Source organism: Homalodisca vitripennis, chromosome 1 (assembly GCF_021130785.1).
Source record: "Homalodisca vitripennis isolate AUS2020 chromosome 1, UT_GWSS_2.1, whole genome shotgun sequence".
Taxonomy (NCBI): Eukaryota; Metazoa; Arthropoda; class Insecta; order Hemiptera; family Cicadellidae; genus Homalodisca; species Homalodisca vitripennis.
Window position 1 is genome coordinate 67,103,366 of NC_060207.1, and position 21,449 is coordinate 67,124,814.

Sequence of the window (21,449 nt, forward strand, 5' to 3'; positions counted from 1 at the left end):
GCATCTGAAATCCTAGACTATCAATCGATATAAAGTATCTATAGTTCTCAACAAGATATCATATGTTTTAAATTAAAATATGAATCTAATATTTAAAGTGATTAAACAAATTATTATAACCAAAATTAGGAAAAATGAAGACGACCATATTTGCTCCTCTCACAGTTACAGTTGTTTTTTTCCTACAAATTTCACATAATGGGTTTTTCCGCATGAGTCCAACTTGTTGAAGTCATGAAAAACAGGTCTTATCATCTTCCAAAGCAATGTCGTGTAGTTTTCTAAAATTGGCTGTCATTTTTAATAATCAAATGTTACTTATATAAAATTGAAATATTACAGTAAGGATATTATTTGAAAGTGTTTACAGCTATTGATATAGATTATTTAATTAGTCGTTAAAAATAATTAATCAGTATCGATTGATTATATCGATGGTTATGGTTAAGTAATATCGTTTGCCAATTTTGATATAAAAAACCGGGTCCACTTATCGTACCCTACCCCAATCTTTAAAATACAGTATCCAGGTATATATTAACCCTTTAAGCGTCATGAAAAACTGGACCTGATCTTTGATTAAGTTACAATTTTTTTTTATTTCCAATGTGTAAAGTTAAATTTATTTTTGTTTCTCTATCTCAAAATAGAGTAATTTAACGGTAAATAAAATTTTTTTAGCCCTTTTTGGATTTCCTAGGCTAATTTTTAACTTTTGAGAATATTGTAGAATAGCAGTATAGTTGTCACTAATTTTTGTATCATTTATTCAGTAAGTAGGGGAATGAAACACAGTTTTACAGATAAACATATACTATATTACAAACTAATAAAATTAGAAAAATACAAAAGTAGACAAAGAGTGTTTATTTGGTGGTGGGCTGTCACAACTGGCATTCTGCACGTCTCCCACAAGCCACTGTTATCGCATGGACTTTGAACCTTCTTATCGCTCGGCAACCTGTAGGGGCTTGAAGTATGTTTCTTGCTTTCTGACAACATCCTTATGACCGTAGTAAAATATGAAAAAGTTTGGGGTTGAAAAAGTAATTGCTCAGAATTACCAAATCTTCAAATTCCGAATCGTCTGGATTCGCCATTGCACACGAATAATGGTAAAAAAAACACTAAATAAACACTGGACACTCTGTATATAATATTAATAATTTACTTTAAAAATAATAGGACACAACAGAAAATTAGCGATAACCAAAATACATGTGCGTGTACCGGACGCTTCTCACTAACTAACTGGCTAGATGCCTTAACGGGAGCTCCCGTCAATACTTTGTGGATGCCGCGGGGCCACGTCCGCTAGACAGTGTTTGGCGAATTAGAAACCAATGCCACTCCTATTGTAATAGAATTTGAGACAGGGCAACCCGTCTGTATGTCGCTTAACTACCAGAACGATATAGCGGCAAAATATTCAACTAACATAGCAGTAAGAAAATAAAGAATGCAAAAACGCGGATCCACGGCAATAACGTTTTGAGCTTGTAGTGGCCCTCCGCGGATCCGCGTCAATAACGCTGGAAAGGTTAAATCACTTGTACATATATGGTTTTAGAAACTTGTACATAACAGATCAATGTTTCACAAAAGAGAAAAAATTGCGATCAAGTTTTGATAAAGCCATACATTTTATATTGCTTACCTGCATAAATGGTTACATATCTAGTTAAATCTAACTCGACGATGGCTTTCACTAAACTTTCATTTAAGCAATTTTTTGGGAAGGGTACGATAAGCGAACCCGGTTTTTTATATCGATATTGGCAAACAGTATTACTTAATTAAAACTTTCGATATAACAAACCGACACTAGTTTTTTAACAATATCTAACTTTCAAACCATTAGTGAATTACAACACATTCCAATAATTAATTTAATGTAATAATAACTAACTTGTATAAACTGTATACATTTTTTTACATAGTTAATTTTTTTGCCTTTTTTGGTAATAACACAGTTGAAAGCTTGAAGAGGACCGCGAAACGAAGTTACAAAGTGGCATATCAGCCAAACTGTTTGTAAATCATATCTGTGAGTATTTATATAGAAGAAAAGTACAGTTTTCAAAAGAAGATGCTTCAACAATTTCTCGAAAGCTGTTAATCATTGCTACCCAGGGAAAATCCTGTAAATAATTACGTATATTTCATTTTCCTGTTATAACTGCAGTAATTTGTTGTTGAGTGTTGAGTAAAGAGTTTTAACTTTGTGTAAGGTCATAAATAACGAATTAGTTGTTTTTGGATTTTAGGTTTGCATGCTAGGCTAGTTGTTTAGAACTTTTCTGCATGATTGCTGCCAAAACTAATATTATACAGAAAAATTAATCCTTTTTTTAACTAGGTCTACTTTTTTAAATTAATAAAATAGATCCATGGCTGAGAAAAATTTATATGACAGATCTTCAGATCTGAGAGAGCTTGGATTTAATATATGATAATACACCTTTTAACACTTTATATATTTTATTGTACAATGTACATTTCGAAATCAATGAAAAGTACCTAGGCCTACAAGGACCTGGAGATGAATTCATTGAATTTGAAATGTACATTGTACAATAAAATATATAAAAAATGTTAAAAGGTTTATTATTGTATCTAGGCTATTATATCAAACTCTTTTCGAAGTTACATTTCTAATAAGCTTGGAATTGTTTTGGATACTTTTTCAATCCATGCATTGTTTCAATATTCTAAAATTTAAACATTTATACCCATCAAAGAATTATCATGTTAAATATTTACACAAACTTGGTAGATACATTTCGGCTAGGCTATCTTGAATTTCTAATGAACAATAAAAATTGTGTTCTTAAAGGATGGTCTCTAGTTTTATTTTTATATTTTTACTTGTAAGCTTTTATTTTTGGTACTCTGGACAGGATAGTTATACAAAATATTTATTTTTTTTCCAGATAGCTATTTTTTTAGAATTATTTGTGAATACAACCATACAATAATATGACATAGTATGGTTATATATTGATTTTTATACTTTCAAAGAAATTTTTAAGACATCTGTAAAACATCTAAAGCAGCTCGCCAATACAGAGTAGGCCCCTAATCTAACTGCTAGTTCTAGGGTTAAAGAATACATAAAATAACCCAGTTCAAGAAAGGGACTAAATAACTTACTTGATAAGACGTAAGGCATTTTAATCTATTGAAAATTGCAGCACTGATAAGTCGTGAACAAAAATAAACCGTTGCTTCAATCTCTGATTCACTTACACACCACTAATATTGATCAAAATGTAGCATACAAATTGAAACCTCATGAATGTATATATTTAATAATACTCCTGCTTGCATATTTCCTGTTATAATCAAGCTCAAATTGCATGTGTCATTGCCAGTGCCATCGCCCAGGTGATCACAAAATTCACAACGCTTACTCTCATCTCATGATCATGACGTTCTTTCTGGTGTGGTGTTCTGGGCTGGGCTGAGTAGTTGTACACATCAACACACCTGACAACCATCATTTTCCATTTCACAGAAATTGCAGACTTAGCAACTCCAGCACACGTAGCAAGAATCTAGCCTGTTCGTTGTCCACTCCTCTAAGCTCCTATGTCCTATCTTTGTACCTTTTTCATTATATGTCTATGTTGTAATTTATTTTTGTTCTCACATAATACAAACCAAATACAGTGTTGGCACAAAGCTATATTTAGATATGGGTATAAAGGGCTCAGAAGTTGCAAATTTATTGAGGAGATTTAAGTTTTTCTCAATGGCAGTTTAAACAAACACAACTGCAGATACTGGGAAACAGAAATGTCCCTTGTATCCGTGAATTCTGCATCTTATACCAAGAAAATTAAATGTGTAGGTCGGGATTTGTAGGAATCACATTTTGGGACAATTTTGTATTAATGCGAATCTTATTAGAGAACTGTATTTGTGAATGTTCTCCAAAATTAATTGCCCTCAAATTAACTATCGTTATTAAGTAAAATGGACATCAATTTGATAAAAACACGATCACTCCACCAAGTTGGTGCCCCAGCACATTTTCACCGTGCTGTACGACATTTCTTGGGAACTCAACTACGTGGTCAGTGTATTAGTAGGTATAGTCTAATTTAATGGCCTGCGCGTTCTCCGGACCTTCCTTAGATCCATGGACCTTACCTGAATTCTAGCGTGCATTTAACTTTATTTAAAGTTTAACTAAATAGGATATAACGACTAATGTATAATAACTAAACAATAATTTCTCATTGAATGAAGTTGTTTAGACATATCGAACATAATTGTTTAAATATTACAAAAGGCAGCCTTTAAAACACAAGGGTACAGTGGTGTCTGATACATATTTAGAGAAATTATTAGTGGCTAGTTTGATTTTAAAAGATATAATACTGCAAATACATATGGAGATTGTAAGGCAGTAGTTTTGTGAGATTATAGCATTTCAGTAACGTAAGCGATTTTTAGATAACGCTTTTGTATCTTATCTTAAGAGTTGTAATTCATTTGAATGTTCTAGTAACGATTCCTTTTTAATGAATTTAATTTAATATTGAATAATTTCTGTTACTGTATAAGTGTAGCTATTATAAAAGGATTAATACTTCTTCTGTAACCTAGGTATCATTCTAGTTTCTTTCGTTTGCCACTAAATAGCGAGCAACCTGAACGTTTTAGGTGATAACAGATTTTACAGTTTGATACCATATCGTCTCAGCGATATTAAGTTTGAATCTGAAGGGGACGATACGTTGGTCATCGATATCGGCTATAGGGAGGCGCGATATCGCATTAGTCCACATGCGGCAGATTTTATATCCAATTCTTTTACGATGGAGTGGCCGAATTACACATATTCGGCTTACTCGAGTGGCTTACCCGGGTAAGATATTGTAAGGATTCTTCCATTCTTTGCTACCCAACAAAGATAGTTGTTTATTACGTTCACACACACACACACACACACGCACATGTATTGTAGGCCTATATACCGGGTGTCCCAAAAGTTCCACCCCGCTTCTAACTTTTGAACGGAATTAAACAAACCAATATCCTTTGGGGGGTAGTTATATAATGACAAATGATCATTTTTGCGCTACATGAGAACTTAGCTCCTCTACCCAAAATAAGGGGTTGGAGGGTCAAGTCAAAATTTTTAAATGCAAACCCCCATCAAATTCATTTTAAAGGTCTTTATAAAAGAAGAACAGTGCCACAGACTAGAGGTCTCCATCTCAATCCAGTACAAAACAACGGCTTGTCAAAGTTTTATTGAAAAGTTACGCTAAAAACACTATTTTTCCTAACTCATATGTTCAGACTTATTCTTAATACTAAGAAGTGCTAAATTAAACTAAAAATAATTAAACTTGCCGTTGAAATCTTACCTTAACTTTTTTTAAGCTCAAAGTAAATGCTCGAAATGGCCCCCATTTACTTCTTGGCAAAAATAAAGTCTTAATTCAAATACAAAACAACGACTTGTCAAAATTAATAAAAAAATTACAAAGTAAATGCTCAAAATGGTCCCCATTTACTTCTTGGCAAAAATAAAGTCTTGATTCAAATGAATGCCGTACGTTTTCCAACATTTCTGGTGTGATAAGTCGGCAAGGGTTTTCAATCCGCATCCTTAACTCATCAAGGTTCTGAGGTTTGGTCTCGTACACTTTTATTTTCAAAAATCCCCAAAAGAAAAAGTCTAGGGGGGTAAGATCGGGTGAGCGAGCTGGCCACTCTACAGCACCCCGTCGACCTATCCATCTCTCAGGAAACACCTGGTCCAAGAATGTTCTAACGTTTATATCATAGTGAGGAGGGGCGCCGTCCTGTTGGAAAAAAGGATCGTAAATGCCTTGCGTTATGTTGTATATGGCAGGAACAATGTTACTTTGCAACATTTCTGAGTATTGTGGGCCGTTCAAATTCCCATCAATAAAAAATGGTCCTACAACAGAATTCTCTAAAACTCCTGCCCAGACACTTAACTTCTGAGGATGTTGGCTGTGGTTTTCAATAATCCAATATGGGTTTTGGTTTGACCAGTATCGACTATTATAGCGGTTAACTGCTTCGTGTAAATTAAAAGAGGCTTCGTCACTAGAACATACAGGTATTTTAGAAATAAACTCAGCATTTTGTTCAATTTTGTGCAGTATTTGCTCACAAAACTGAATCCTTCAGTCAAAATCATCTACATTCTCTTGATGAAGTTCAACTTTGTAAGGGTGAAATTTATGCTTTTTCAACACTCTTTGAATATTACTTTTTGAAATATTAACTTCAGACGCGGCCATACGAAGTGACGAATGAGGATTTACAGTGAACTGTGCCAACATTCCAATTTCATCTTCTTCTGTAAAAGTACAGTACTTGGTCGGCTTGATCGTGAGGCATCATTTAAATTAAATGTAGTTGTAAACTTGTGAACCAAACGTCTTATATACGCCCGATCCACTACCATATCTGGAAATTTATCGTTATAAAGGCGCACTGCCTGGTGAACGTTTCTGCCTGATTCACCATAGCACAGTATCATTTCAACTTTTTCTTCGTTAGATCTAACCATATTTTTAACTAAACAAATCTTAAAGCGTAAGGGTACTGAAAGCTACAACCACTCTTCACAAAACGAATGTCACAACTGGCATTATAAGACACGATAACGGTGCTCATAGTCACTGAACTTTGAACCAAAGATAAGAGCTACACTACTCCTATGTCCAGAATGACCTTTGTACTTACATGATATAAATCAGTTTGCTTCGATTTCTTTAAATGTTTTAAGTATACCTTATTCCTACTTTCATTACAACAATTTGAGAATTGTTTCAAGTGATTTGAATTGTATTTTTGTATTAATTTTGACAAGTCGTTGTTTTGTGTTTGAATTAAGACTTTATTTTTGCCAAGAAGTAAATGGGGGTCATTTTGAGCATTTACTTTGAGTTTAAAAAAAGTTGAGGTAAGATTTCAACGGTAAGTTTAATTATTTTAAGTTTAATTTAGCACTACTTAGTATTAATAATAAGTCTGAACAGATGAGTTAAGAAAAATAGTGTTTTTAGCGTAACTTTTCAATAAAACGTTGACAAGCCGTTGTTTCGTTTGAGACCTCTAGTCTGTGGCATTGTTCCCGGTATACAATAGCTTTACTGGTTAGGGCTATTTCAGACACAAAACTAGAGGTTATTCTGTATTAAATTTTTCTGATGAAGTAAGTGTAAATGTTTAAACAATATCATTTATTGTCATGTCCGTCAATTGACCTTCTTGACCTTATTACGTCCATAATTTAATTTGTGTAAATATTAAGTCGATCTTGCACACAGGGCCGGATCTATCATTTCTTCTAGGGGGGGCAAGCTTGACTTTTGGCGCCCCCACCGATACCAAACTATTTACCATAAGTTTTACTACTATATGCTTTGTATATGGGGTTGAAATAAAATAAAACTTAGGTTGAATAAGAAAGTGTTATTTTAATGAAATAGAAATGTCTATTTTACAATTTTACATGAATCCAAAACAATACAATTGTTTTAGAAAAAAACAATACTAACAATTATAGAATCTTTATCTTCCGAGCCTTCTTTGCTGCAAATGTGTTAATTATCTGATCAAAATAAATCAAAGAAGCCCTTTCATGTTCAATTGATACAATGCTTAAATTAGTTAGTCTTTGCTGTTTCATAGAATTTCTTAAATAGGTTTTTATAAGCTTCAATTTGCTGAAACTTCTCTCTCCAGATGCTACAGAGACTGGAAGCGTTAGAAAGATTTTAAGAGCTACATATATGTTTGGATAACCCTCTTTCAACTTGCTCTTATGCAATATTTTGAACAAAGATGGTGCTGTTGCGTCTTCCAATCCATCTTCCATATTTAAGGCATGAAATTTAAAACTCTCTATTTCATTCACAAGCTCTTCTTCATTTAAGTCACTGGCATATGTTGTAGCTAATTCTTTTGCTTTACTTTTCAAAGTTTTAACATCCATTTTTTTATTTGATCCCCACACAAAAAATTAAACTTATCAGCAACGATTTTTAACGCATCATATCTGTTAGTTAGCTCACTAATAATTCTATCACATATTTGAAAAAGTGATCTTTTGAAAAGCTCTTCTTCTTCTTCAGTAAAATTTGGCCCATCATCTTCATGTGTGTCTCCTGTCATTTTCTTTTTCTTTCTCTTTCTTGTTTCCTTGTACTCTGCTGTTATGCCCATATTATTATTAGCTAAATATGTTGCCTCATCAATTGCCTCTGAAACAGTTAAATCCCTAGTTGAAGATAATACATTTAGAAGACCTTGTATGTTTCCTGCAGCATTGTCTACTGTTGTGTCCTCTCTTTGTAGAAACTTGCTAACTCTATCAATTTTCTTGAGGACTGAATACCAAAAGCATGTCATAATAACATATTCAAACCTTTTCATGTTTTTAAGTAGCGATTTAGCTTCAGCTCTTGTTTCAGGAGATGAGAACTCATGGGTAGTTAAGTCTTCAAGAGAAGAGAGCACTTTGTCCATATGTTTATAAATAACCTCCACAGAATCAATCCTTGCTGACCATCTTGTTTTACTTTTCTGATTTTAACGAAAGGGGGACATGTTGTTTTAAAACTTCCCACCTTGATGTAGAGCCATGAAAGAAGTTGTAGAGGCTGTTTATAATACCAAAATACGATTGTGCTTCAACACAGGCCTCTGCTGAATGAACCCCAACTAAATTTGAGGAATGGGCTGAGCATGGGACAAAGTAGGCCAGTTTGTTCTCTTGCACAATCCTTGACTGGACACCCTTGTATTTCCCAGCCATGTTTGCTCCGTTGTCATACGACTGGCCCCTGCAAAACATCAAGTCTAGACCATCTTCTTTGAGCTTTTTAGCAATGCTTTCAAAAAGCCCCTCGCCTGTTTTTTCACTCACAGTAAAAAAATCTAAAAAGCTTTCACATACCTCTGGCCCTTCGTCAGTATATTTAATGTAACGAATGACTTCAGTCATTTGTTCATTTTTACTTACATCAGGGGTACAGTCGAAAATCAATGAAAAATATTTAGCTTTTTTTATGTCCTGAATTATGTCTTCTCTAATTGCATTTGCAATGAGATCAAGAAACTCATCTTGTACTGTGTGAGAAAAATAGCTGAGCTGCCCTTTCTTATGGCGACCAATATGCTCACGCAAGGTCTCATTATAGTGGGAAATTAAATCTATAGTGTTGAGAAATTTTCCACTATTTGGATCTGCAAAGTTACAAGTTTTGTTTGTCCCTCTGAATGCACTACCCTGTTTTGCCAAAAATAAGACAGCATCTAGTATACAGCGTAGTACTTCTCTCCAGTGGGATTCCTCCTTTTTTATCCGATCCTGCAACTCCTTGTCGATCCCCTCCTTTACCAAGTGACGTTTCTAATGCTTTCCATGAAACAAAGGTTTTCTTATGGTACTGGGAGTTTTCATGTTCTGGCAATTTGTCACTGAGTTTTTTCCAATTTGTGAATCCCTCCTTTCTTGCTAAAAACGAAATTGTTGATTCATGTTCTGTGTTCAAATGACGAAAAAGCCTGCATGGAACACAGTACAAAGCATTCATTGTCTCGCTGTAAGCCAAATAAGATCTTTTGACCTTTGAACCATTTTTCAAAATTTTGTAAAACCAATCTTTTGTAAGGTTTCGGCCCTCCCTACCGCTTTTACTCAAATCAGGATAATGATCATCGTTTTCACATCTCCTTTGTATGATGTAACATCTTTGTTTGTCACTAAGCTGAGTTGGCCAAGTTCCAGGGTCATTAAAATTAAAATTGTACTCACATTCACTCTCCTGTTCTTCATGGTTAGGCCCTTTTGAGTCTGAAACTGAAACGGCTTCTTGAAATGACGTAGAAGAGGCCCAAAAATCAGTAGCATGCGAAGTATGTGGTTTTTCACAAATAATGTCATTGTTGTCTTCTTCCTCTGCACAAACATCCATGAGATCTTCTCCTCCAGCGTTTTCTTCTCCCACCGCATCCTCTTGAACAGACGGTTTATTTCTCGTTGCTTCAGGTTCGGCTTCGTCTGTAAGCAACAGACATAAATGCACACATGACCAAACATTTTAATTTTTTAAGTAGGTTACATGTACAACATAAACAAATTATTACATTGTGTAACGTTTTATAAATCATGTACGCCTAACTAAAAACGTTACAAAAATATAATGTTGTTAAATAGTGCCAATAATGCTAAAAAACATGCTATCTTAATTGGGATACTATTACAGTACTAGCCTACAGCCTATTCGATATATTAATTGTTTTAGTAGTAAGGGCCAAGGGGATATTATTACAATCAATGTATTGTTAACATTTTAGTACGTATGTTACCGTATTAAAACTATCGTTAATAATAGCATAGAAAGTAAGTGAAAGAAGCATTTTATGTATATGTTTTTTAATGTATTTAGTTCTGAATATTTAAATGTGTTTATGCTACGCAAGGTGTGGTGGGCGTCGGCCGACGAATGTGAACGGGAGAGGATTTTCATTCAGGCAACGAATCTATAAAATATCTATAAACTAAAACTATATTTACAATTAATGATCTATAACCACTATTTTTAACATTAAAACTGAAGTTTGTTGTTATTATGCCGCTATAGCCTATAACTGTTTTGTACTCAAAATGAATCTTAACAAATTAAAATACAACAAAAATTAGTTACCTTGGTCCTTGATATTTTGCAACCATGATGACATTAAAGTTGACGATTTCGCGGCCTCTTGTTGTCTTGCTTTAGCTTTCTTTCTGTGGAAACACCCTGATGGTTTTTTTTTCGACATGTTGATCTATGTTAGTCACAGGTAGAATATTCATACAACTGCGACATGAAATCTAACCTAAAACTCATCAAAAGTTCACGCTCACGTCAAGCGGGATTACTCACGAGTCACTAGTCAGGGGCAGGAACGGGAGACTTGCGCTTGCGCTTTCTAGTCCTAGTCAAGCCGTAGACAATGTTGCCAACCCACACACAGCCTTAGTTATGAAAATACCCTGCCGCTTTAAAGATATTTCTTACTAGGCCTATGTTCTTTTGGTTTGCGCAAATATAGTTTACTGAAGTAAGAAATTGTATGTACGTAGACTATATTGTGCTATTGACACTTGACAGTAGAAATGGTAAATGTTTTTTTTATGGTGGCCTCATCCCATCATTTGGCGCCCGGCGCGGCGCCCCCCCTAACTCGGAGCCCGGGTCACATGCCCCCCCTGCCCCTCCCTGGATCCGGCCCTGCTTGCACAAGCATGTCTCGGGAATCACTTAGGGATGAAGTAACATCATTATGTCCGTAACTATTTCATTTATGTGACAATCGTTTATCTTTTATAGTGAAAACATCGTCGCTTGCCTTAAAATCCGTTTTCTTTTACAAGTCAGGCTGAGTGTTGTAGGAGTTTTTGGTTACACAATTAAATTCTTCAAAGTTAAAACCAATTGAAACAGATGAGTTTCGGTTTAACATTTCTTGACTGAGGATGGATCTTAACAGCGATGCCGAAATGTTTCGAGAATGTAATTGTGTGCTGTGTAGGCAATTTTCCGACGTGGTGTACACAGCAAATTCGTTGAATAGACAGTCAAAGGTAAATCTTACATATTGTGTTTGGTACCAGGGGAAATTCTGTTTTCTTTGTTAGTGCGTTCTCTCCTCCTTGAGTTCTCGTCACTAACAAGTTACCGACGACTGTGGATAGTTAATATTTTGATCGGGTTTGGATTGTTGTGTATTGGCATATTGTTAACCTCTCAGTTTCTTATCTATAGAAACGTTTAAGGAAATACGTGGCGTGAACTTTGTTATATTTCACTTGATGCACGGCTAATCAAGGATTTTTACTTCCCTAAATTTCATTCTTTTAATGTGTGTAGTCAGTTGAAAAATCCTGCTTAAAATGTTAAAAGCAGTAATTTTGGTTGGTGGACCTTTGAAAGGTAAATATATGATATTTATTTATTTCCTACTGTTCCTGAATAGGTGTAAGAGCAATGATACATTTATGATTTAATATATCTCATTTAACACCTGTTGAACACTCTATTGCCTTTATTGTTTTGCAACTTAGGAAATCACAAAGCAGTGTGAAACTGCCCATAGATTCCATCCACAGAAAGAAATGATCCTGTAACATGAATCGTAACCTGGTTCGTTTTTACTGAACCAGTTCAATTAAAACTAAATTAATTTTATTATTTGATGACAAAAAAACCAAATACAAAAAAATAATAGACTATTTAACTGGTATTAGGATAAAACTACAAATACCAGTTTTCATGAACAAGTCTACTCAATTTCACAGTTCTAATGTAGAAAAAAAACAATCTTTAATGACCGTACCTCAAAAACGTACGAGTGGATTTCGTTGAAACTTTCTATATACACATTCAATACCAGTATACTGTATTATATTACCCTAAAGTACGGTATACCCTCGAACTTAGGCCGTGCCTATTTTTGTGGATTTTATCGATTTTACATGTAAAATACTGAAAAAACGGAATTATGGATGGCCTCAAAAACGTACAAGCTGATTTTGATAAAATGTTACATTCACATTCAGTACATAGTCTACTAAACCACAATATAACCCTCATTCTTAGGCTGCAGCTATTTTCGGAGATATAACGATTTTACATGTCAACTACCTACCGTAGGCCTACTGGAAGAATCTATAGATGGCCGTGCCTGAAAAATGTACAAGCCAATTTCCATAATCTTTTTATACACATTCAATACACAGTCTACTCTGTATTATATTTAATTGTACTATTTTCGGAGATATAACGATTTTTACATGTCAACTACTAGAAGAACATACTATTGATGGCTGTACCTAAAAACGTACGAGCCGATTTTGATAAAACTTTCTATACACATTCAATACATGATCTGTTATATTATAGTACATTACTACCCTCATTCTTAAGCCAGACCTATTTTCGGAGCCACACCCGATTTTTACAGGCTATGTGCTGAAGAAACAAATCTGTGGATGGCTGTACCTCAAAAATGTACCAGCCGATTTTGATAACATTACGAAAAATAAAGATATCGATCACTCTCCACCAGGACTACCCTACACACACATACATACACACACATGTACACACACACACACATACACGGGAGTTTCGTGTTGTGTGTTTTTTTGTGTCAAAAAACACACAAACAGACATACAGAGACGGTAAAACTAAATAAGATAGGACTATTCTGTATGACATCTCTTCCTTTTTTTTTTTGACATTAAAAATTAAATGGTGAAGTTTTAATAGAGTAATTTATAGACATCCTAATTTATAGACTACCGGGATTTTAACACCAGTCCAATATATTAAAGGCTACAACAATACAAGGTTTAATCCTAAAAGCTATTATTTCATTTAGTTTTCTGAAGTTTATTGTTATTTTCTTAGATGGAATTTCATTTTTAAAAAACAAATATTAAATGCTTTCAGTTGGATATTATGTTTAAATAGAGTTGATATAGATAATAAGTTATTTATTTAAATATTATGTATGACTAATTAATCAACATTAGTTGATAATATCGATAGTTCTAATTTAAAGTACTGTTTGTTAATATAAATTTAAAAAAAATGAAATTGCAGATACACTAAACTAATCAATCTATTTAAGTAGTTCATGTTTAATCTTCATCTAGTCGAATTGAGAAAATGAATTTATGAGAGAAAACCATTCAAAACCAGCATGTGACAAAACTTATTAGATTGTTTTTATTTGTCATAATATCAAAATAATGAATGTTGACTACAATCTTAACTCCTTTACAAATTATGACTCTATACATGTTGCATATCATACATATGAAGGTTTGATAAACATTTTATAGAAATACTTCATTACTGATCAGTATATAAACAGGGTAATAAAATGACTATTTATTAGATGTTAAAGATTCAATAGTCAGTTTTTTTTCAGTTTTGAATTTTAGTTACAGTAACAGCTGTTTAATTACTGTTAACTTATGAGCCATTTTTGTTTGGACGTGTAATATGAAACCTTACATAAAAATAGTTATCATCGTAACCGAATCTTACAAATGAGGTATCCTTGGAAAGGAAAAGTTATTTAAAAAAACTTCATGGTGTCTGATATAAAAACCGTCCTTTATTAGAATATTTTATAAAACAAGTTAAAATAGGCGTAATTTTGAAAATATTTGTTCTGATATAATACCTTTCTGACATTGATCCGTTTACCAAGTTTTGTAATAGTTGTAAAGCAAAAACAAAAATGAAATTGTTTTTAATAAAAAAAACCTAAATAACTGCTAACCAAAGTGGAAGTTGGGAAAAAATGATTCTTCATTTTTAGTTTAGAATCATAAGTAGAATCTGAAAATGCATAGCCAACCTAAATTTTTTGTTAAAAACAATATATATATATTCTGTAAGGCTATTAATTAGGGGGAAAATATGTCTATTTGAAATATTTATTGTATTTTAGGGACTCGGTTCCGACCACTTTCTCTGGATGTACCTAAAACCGTTGTTCCCAGTGGCTGGGTTGCCAATGATACAACATCACATTGAAGCTTGCGTTAAAGTCCCTGAGCTGAAGGAAATCATCCTCCTTGGATACTATCCTACAGCCGACATAGCTCAGTTTTTGTGCAGGAAATGAATACAGGAATACAAAATAAACATCAGGTTAGTACTTATAATGTATTTGGTGAGTTTTGGTTAAAACTTCTCTAATATTCTTTAGAAACACTTTAGAAGCATTTAATTAACTTACTGTATGTTACAAAATAGTGTATAAAAGTAAATTGTGCTACTGATTACAGAAAACACTGTCATCACCTGTCATGGAGAATTGAAAAACATTAAGTAGATAAGGAGAATAGTTTATTCAACGACTGTATTAATTGAAATTGAAAACATAGAGCTCTTATATATTTTAGGCCTGCTAAAAAGTCAATCAAATTATGTAATCAACACTCTTGTGAAAATGTACAGTTGGGCTAGTACAATTTAGATTCTAAGAGTGAAGAGTTATAGAAGATAAATAGTTCCTTCTTCAGAACACTTTTCAACTAGAATAGCTTTATGTTTTTTTAGTCAAATGCCTTCTGTTTCAGCTTGATTTTATGAAGTGATATATATTGTCTACAAAACAATTCACAGGTATTTGCAAGAGTTTACAGCACTTGGGACAGCTGGTGGCATGTAATCCACTTTCGAGACCAGATCCCGAGGTGTGGCAATCCTGACGTGTGTTTTTCGTGCTGAATGGTGATGTATGTGCCAACTTCCCACTGGTCGACATGCTGCAGTTTCACCGCAGTCGGGGAGAGTCTGTGCCGTTATCACAGTCATGGCCACAGAGGCCACCAGACAACAGGCTTTGCACTACGGCTGTATCGTACGGGATAAAAACAGAACTCACAGATAACTCACTATGTAGAGAAACCATCAACATTCGTCTCTACCCTATACAACTGCGGGGTGTATGTCTGTTCCTTAGAGATATTCCAGATCATGATGACGATATTCAAAACCGGGAAACAACAGGAATATTACAAGTAAGCTATTTTATCTGATAACTTACTAAGTATAACCTTAGTCTTATTGAAAAAATTATTAAAATTATTATCTTATTATTTATTATTCTTAAATTATCTTATTAAAATTTGAAAAATCGTTTGAGATGGAATACATTTAAAAATAGGGGTTGTTTGAATCTAATGATGTTATAATTATTACATCCATAAATTTTAGGTTAGTAGGTATGTGTTAGCAACACGGGTATTTTCCACTATTTTCAAAAAGATTACTTGTTTGTTAATTTGAAATGTTGATTTGCCTGATTTTTACTATTCACTAGTTGCAATGTTTTTACTGATTGCAGGGGGGTTTATTTGAATATTTTGAACTAGACTGATTCCTCTTCAGGAGAAATTCCTCCAAACTTTCAGATATATTAGATTGTTTTTAATAGACATCAGTCTTGATGCTTCTTTGTTTATAAAACAATCTTGTTACTAATTTTGGCTATAATAAACTTTTAGTGAATCTTGTACTTATAAAAACATGAGTTTCCTTTTTTAGATATGCGTTTTAAGTTTAATAAAATCATATATTCTGTTTGTTTTATTTAGTAAACTCCTTGACCCTAGGTAAGAAGGATATATTAGGTAGTGCTTGAAATACTAATAGTTCAACGTTCCTCTTCTAAAATATCTAATGAAGATGGTCTTAAGGCATAACTCACTGATAAATGAAGACTCGTTGGAGAGGCAGAAGATACATTGTAACACATATGATTGGAATGACCCTGTGCAACAAGGGAAAAGTGCCTTATATGTTGAGTGATAAGTGTAAAATGTGATACAAGATAAAAAGAAAACCTATAAATCTTTGTAGACTTATTTAGAAGACTATTTTTAATGGCTAGAAGAAGTAAATGGATGGACAGAAGACATTATAGGTTCAATTGCAGAGTTATAGATCCATCACTCAGAAGGAAAAAGCAAGATTACGCTGCAGGGGGTTGTTGTAATTTTTTAATCAGATTCCAAATTAACCAATTACTTTGAGGTCGGAGATGCAGAGTATGTTTTTCAATCAAAAAGTGGCTTTTTTGGCATCAACATATCACATTTTCTTATGTGTTGTAATATTATGCTGTTAAAAAGTAAACTCTATAATAGTTTACGTTATTTGAAATAGACAAAATTCAGACATGTAATTCATTTACTCTCGTATAAACAAATTATTTTTCTTGAACTTACGTTTAGACTGAATTGTTTACATATTTGATCTTATAATAAATATAGAAGAATTTCATTTCGACAACCGATTTCAGGTCTAATAATAACGTAAAAGGCCCTCTACTTCACAACTAACCAACCAACCATAGTTTTGATATAAAATTTATAAATTTTCTCTCTAAGATAACATTGAAACCCTTAGTGGCTTAACATGTCATGACATTTATTTATGTGTATTTGTTTGAAAGTTTTATGATGCATACAATATTAAAATTATTTAAGTGAAGGCATCATGGTAATATTTACAACTTCTTTGTAAAATTAAAAATATTACGATAATATAAAGAGTCTGAAAGGCTTGAGAGAATCTGAATTGTTGGAAATTTACTGACAGATTACTTAACTGCCACCCACATATTGTACATAAATTATAAAAAAAACAAAAAGTTATATTCTGGTTAGTTTTTAACATCCAGAAAGTATCACGTTTTGTAATCTTAAAATATTAATGAAATGAATAACAGTTTATTCCATTTCATTAATATTTTACTACAATGGAGTGATTTACGGAGATATACAGAAACTGTGGGAGCTCATTCTACACGTACAAATAATGAAAAAAAAGTTTATATAAACATGGGTCCGGGAAATACTTTGGTAGCGAGTTATGGCTAGCAAAAGATTTTGCTTGGATTTTAGCTTACCATGTAAAAACGAGTTCTTACTGAAATTCTGATAAGGTAGATTAAAGGGCGAATTCAATTGTTTTCTTATGTTTTTTGACCTGATAAATTGAATAAAAAACAGGATCCCAGAACTGCAAGTTAAACTTAACTACTTGTAGTTTTGAAAACAACCAGTGTAAAATGCAAAAATGGAGTGAAGAAAAACTTTTTTTCATTTTTGGGTAACAATAACTTGTTATTTCACCAAGAAACATATCAAAATTTTTTAATAAAACATTTATTCTGAACAAAACTGTGTAAATAAAGTACTAGTCTTAATATATATACAACCGCATGTGTAACTGACTGACTGACTGACTCACTCACTCACGTATACTAATTCTAAACCTACTTCCAGATGAGTTAGAGACTTGAAATTTGGTACACAGATAGCTTTCCACGTGTAACCACCAGGAAAATCCCGAAAAGTGAGAATTTTTCATTTTCAACCCCTCAAAAAAATTCCCAAAAAATCGCGCATTCTTCACCCCCTGCAGGCATTTTTTGTAAGCCCGATAGCGGGCGAACCGTTGGAGCTGAGCTCGGATCTGACGGAAAATTCATGGTCAGGAATGAAGTGAACTACAAAAAAGGTCTAATGACTTTTTTGCTCTATCTTCCATGGTTTTAAGCGACAAAACCGCTCGAACATTTGAAAATTCCAGAGATTTTTTCGATAAAAATAATGTTTTCAAGCCCGATAGCGGCCGAACCGTTGGTCGTCGAGCTCAAATCTGATTGACCCAGCAAATTGCGCGATCTACAGAAAAGGTCCAGTAATCTTTTGCGCCCTATCTCGATTGGTTTGGCCGAAAAACGTGATTATGTACAATTTTGTTGTAACTTTTACGTGAAACTTTTGTTTTTTTGGGGTCGATAGCGGCGAAAAACCATTGGTCGGAGGTCAAAATAAGACTAACGTTTTATTTAGGAAATAAGATGACCTACAAAAAAAAGGTCCAGTGAATTTTTTTACTATATTTCCCTTAGTGTTGAACCGCAAAAACGCGATTAAGTGAAAATATTGGACATTTTCGCCTAAAAATTTACATTCCGCATTCCGGGCTTGATAGCGGCTAAAACCGGTTTTGGTCGTTCAACTCAAAACAAATTTTAAACGGGATTTAGGAAATCACGTGATCTACAGAAAAGGTTCAGTGACTTCGGGAGTTGGCTGAGCGTTAGCTAAGCGTCAATAGTAGATAGGGACAGAGGAATATTTATTATGTTCACAGACACCAATACCCTCTAAAAAAGGCCCAAGTATGTCATTAACCCCCGGTAATATTAACCCCCCCCCCCGGGGATTTCCTGGTATGACCTGATAACCTCCTGTACATTCAACCCCTGATGTGTTAACCCCCTGGTAACATTAACCCCCCCCAGGGAATTTCCTGCCATGACCTCATGTCCGAAATTTTACCAGTCTCACCAAATCTATTAACCCCCCCCCTGGGGAAGATCCTGGTATGACCAGATAACCCCCTGGAGACTTATCCCCCCGGGTAACGTAACCCCCCCGCCTAACCCCCCCCCCTGGAATTTGTTCATATGACCAGACAATATCCTGACGAAATTAAACCCCCTCTTGTCTTAACCTCCTTAACATTAATCACCCACCCAGGGAATTTCTCGCCTTGACTAGATAGTCTCCTAGCTTGATATTAAAAACCCCCTGTTCGACTCGACTTAAAATACTGCCTTGAGGTCGGTTTTTATTATTATTATACTAAACAATTCAAGATAGCTGGACCCCTGACTTTTCTCCGAGCTCATTTCTGGCTAAACCATAGGTCGTAGATCAGATCTGAGGGGCACAATCGAAAGACAAAATTAAATTTCAAAAAGAAAAGTTGATTTATATACCTTTGATTTATCATAAGTGAAGGTTATTCCTTTACAAATATTTGAAATAAATTACTAAAACGCAAACAGACACATTGCTCATTTAAAAATAATTTATTTTGGTATAAATAACTAACATATTTTAGACATCTAAACTGATTAAGTTCTTACCAATTTTTATAATATCCAGCTCCCTACTCCCTCCGTCGAGTTATACGATTACAGTTTTATTCTTAATCAGTTAGCAGTGAACAATAGAAAACGGCTATAAACCTAGTATAACCTAGAACACATAGAATCTATGGTTTTAGTTAGTTCCATATGGTAAGCTATATTTTATTGAAAAGAGTTTTAAAAATGAACTTAATTCTAATATTATAAATATTAACGATTCTTAAAATAAAATATCTGATTTGAGATAAAATATCAAATCTATTCAGTTGGCAGGAAAAAGTGAATCGAAACGGTCGAGGTGAACGGGTCTTTTGAAATGCTCTGATCCAGATAACTCGTTTTACCTGACTGACCCGTTTCAATTGAACTGGTCAAGACTGAACTACACATCTTTATTGGTCACTGCGTGGCTAACCTCACAACACAATTGCATGCTCCCTGGATACGTATATGGCTATATGATGTTTGTTCAATTAACACTTAGACTGCGACACTTTTATAGGCCTACACACAGAAAATAAAATATGGTTTATAGAACAGGTAAGTAGCTGCATTGTAAGCAAAACTGTACAAGCGAGACACGATCCACACAGCAGAAAACAAGAAGATGCTGGTGCCACTCCCCACCACTGCTTGCCATACACCCTCCCGCTGGAGGAAGGCTCCTCCTACGCAGTGCTGCTCAGATATTTGCTTCTGTGCAAGTTTCTTTGCGAGCGGTTTATCTATAGTATTGATATAAACTTATACATGCAAAGGTTTAATTATATCTGAATTCAGTGAGAATTCGACCAATGGCAACAAGGAGTCTGGTTGCATACAACTTGAGCAGGAGGTGTTGAGCCCTCTGGCCGGGACAGGGAGAGCCTTTGTTATGCCTACAACCAACTGGTGGTCCCAGATAAAATCAGCAGGATCTGCCATCTATGCCAACCCGCCACTACTTAGAAACTGTACAAGGCACCACCAACCGCATCGGCTGGCCAAGGATACAGAAGCCACTGTCATTGGAGATGTGTACATTCATCATTCTGCCACAGTGCATCCAACCTCAGTAGTAAGTAACATTGGTGTTTGGGGGTGTAGTTCTAAATCAAATGTAATAATTGTATAATTGAACAGTGGTGTAAAGTACAACACTAATATCCAATGTTATAAACTCACTTAAAAAATTTAATTTCTTCACTAAAAAATGTATACTGGTTCCAATTGTGTGTTGCCTCCTTGTCACCTTGTGGCTCTTGGGAGCTGATTTTAGTACATTGTGATCATACACACATCTTATTTCTTCCTCTTAGAAAAATCCACAGTTTGGCAGCTGAGTAGTGTAGGGTTCATTATATACAATATATTTTAAAACGGTAATTGTCATCTTTTGACACAGTACTCATTAATCTAGTAATACTTTTTTTCATAATTTTAAACAAGTCGTTGTTATGAAACCAATGATACGGTTCAGTAACAGGAAGTCAGTAGCATAATTCTTCCTTTCTCATTGCAACTTAGTCTCAGTGATGAATGCGCAGTAAATAATAGTGCGCTTGAATTTTAAGTAATTATGAATTTATAAACTATCATGTTTTTAGTAGATTTTTCTTTGTTTGAAATTTGTTTTTTTTGACGATGGAAGGAAAAAGAAAAGATAGGATTAAAGGACTAACAGAAAAGAAAAAAATTGCATATCATTGTTGGTCTGAACACCATCGTGTGAATTGGGATGAAGCTAACATATTACTTTGGGAACCTCATTTTTCAAAAGGATTATCCTGTGCATCATCAACCAGTGCATGAAGTTTATGGAGTTGCCTTGCATTATTATTATTAGGCAGCAACTAGCTGGAATACATATAGCTAACTAAATGACATCAACAGATTTGGAGTAAGAAAAGAAGTGGCAGACAGTAATGACTTCTACAGGAATCAT

General features: G+C 34.1%; 3 protein-coding genes across 4 annotated transcripts in view; 1 reads left to right on the forward strand and 2 right to left on the reverse strand.

Annotated features, from left to right (window-relative positions):
* The window catches only part of LOC124363923 (thioredoxin-2-like), a 28,445-nt gene extending 24,942 nt beyond the window's left edge, over positions 1–3,503 (reverse strand). Inside the window, exon 1 of the mRNA XM_046819198.1 lies at positions 3,154–3,503. Coding sequence (XP_046675154.1) covers positions 3,154–3,172 — 19 coding nt within the window. The 5' untranslated portion in view covers positions 3,173–3,503. The remainder of the gene's footprint in view (positions 1–3,153) is intronic.
* The window catches only part of LOC124363909 (zinc finger protein 37-like), a 104,195-nt gene that overhangs the window by 46,195 nt on the left and 36,551 nt on the right, over positions 1–21,449 (reverse strand). The window lies entirely within an intron of this gene.
* LOC124363933 (mannose-1-phosphate guanyltransferase alpha-A) lies at positions 11,327–20,654 on the forward strand. The gene is given in 9 exon segments (XM_046819209.1): positions 11,327–11,981; positions 14,516–14,550; positions 14,552–14,718; positions 15,196–15,238; positions 15,241–15,282; positions 15,285–15,368; positions 15,371–15,442; positions 15,445–15,593; positions 20,306–20,654. Coding segments are annotated over 9 exon segments (966 nt in total). The 5' UTR covers positions 11,327–11,941; the 3' UTR covers positions 20,640–20,654.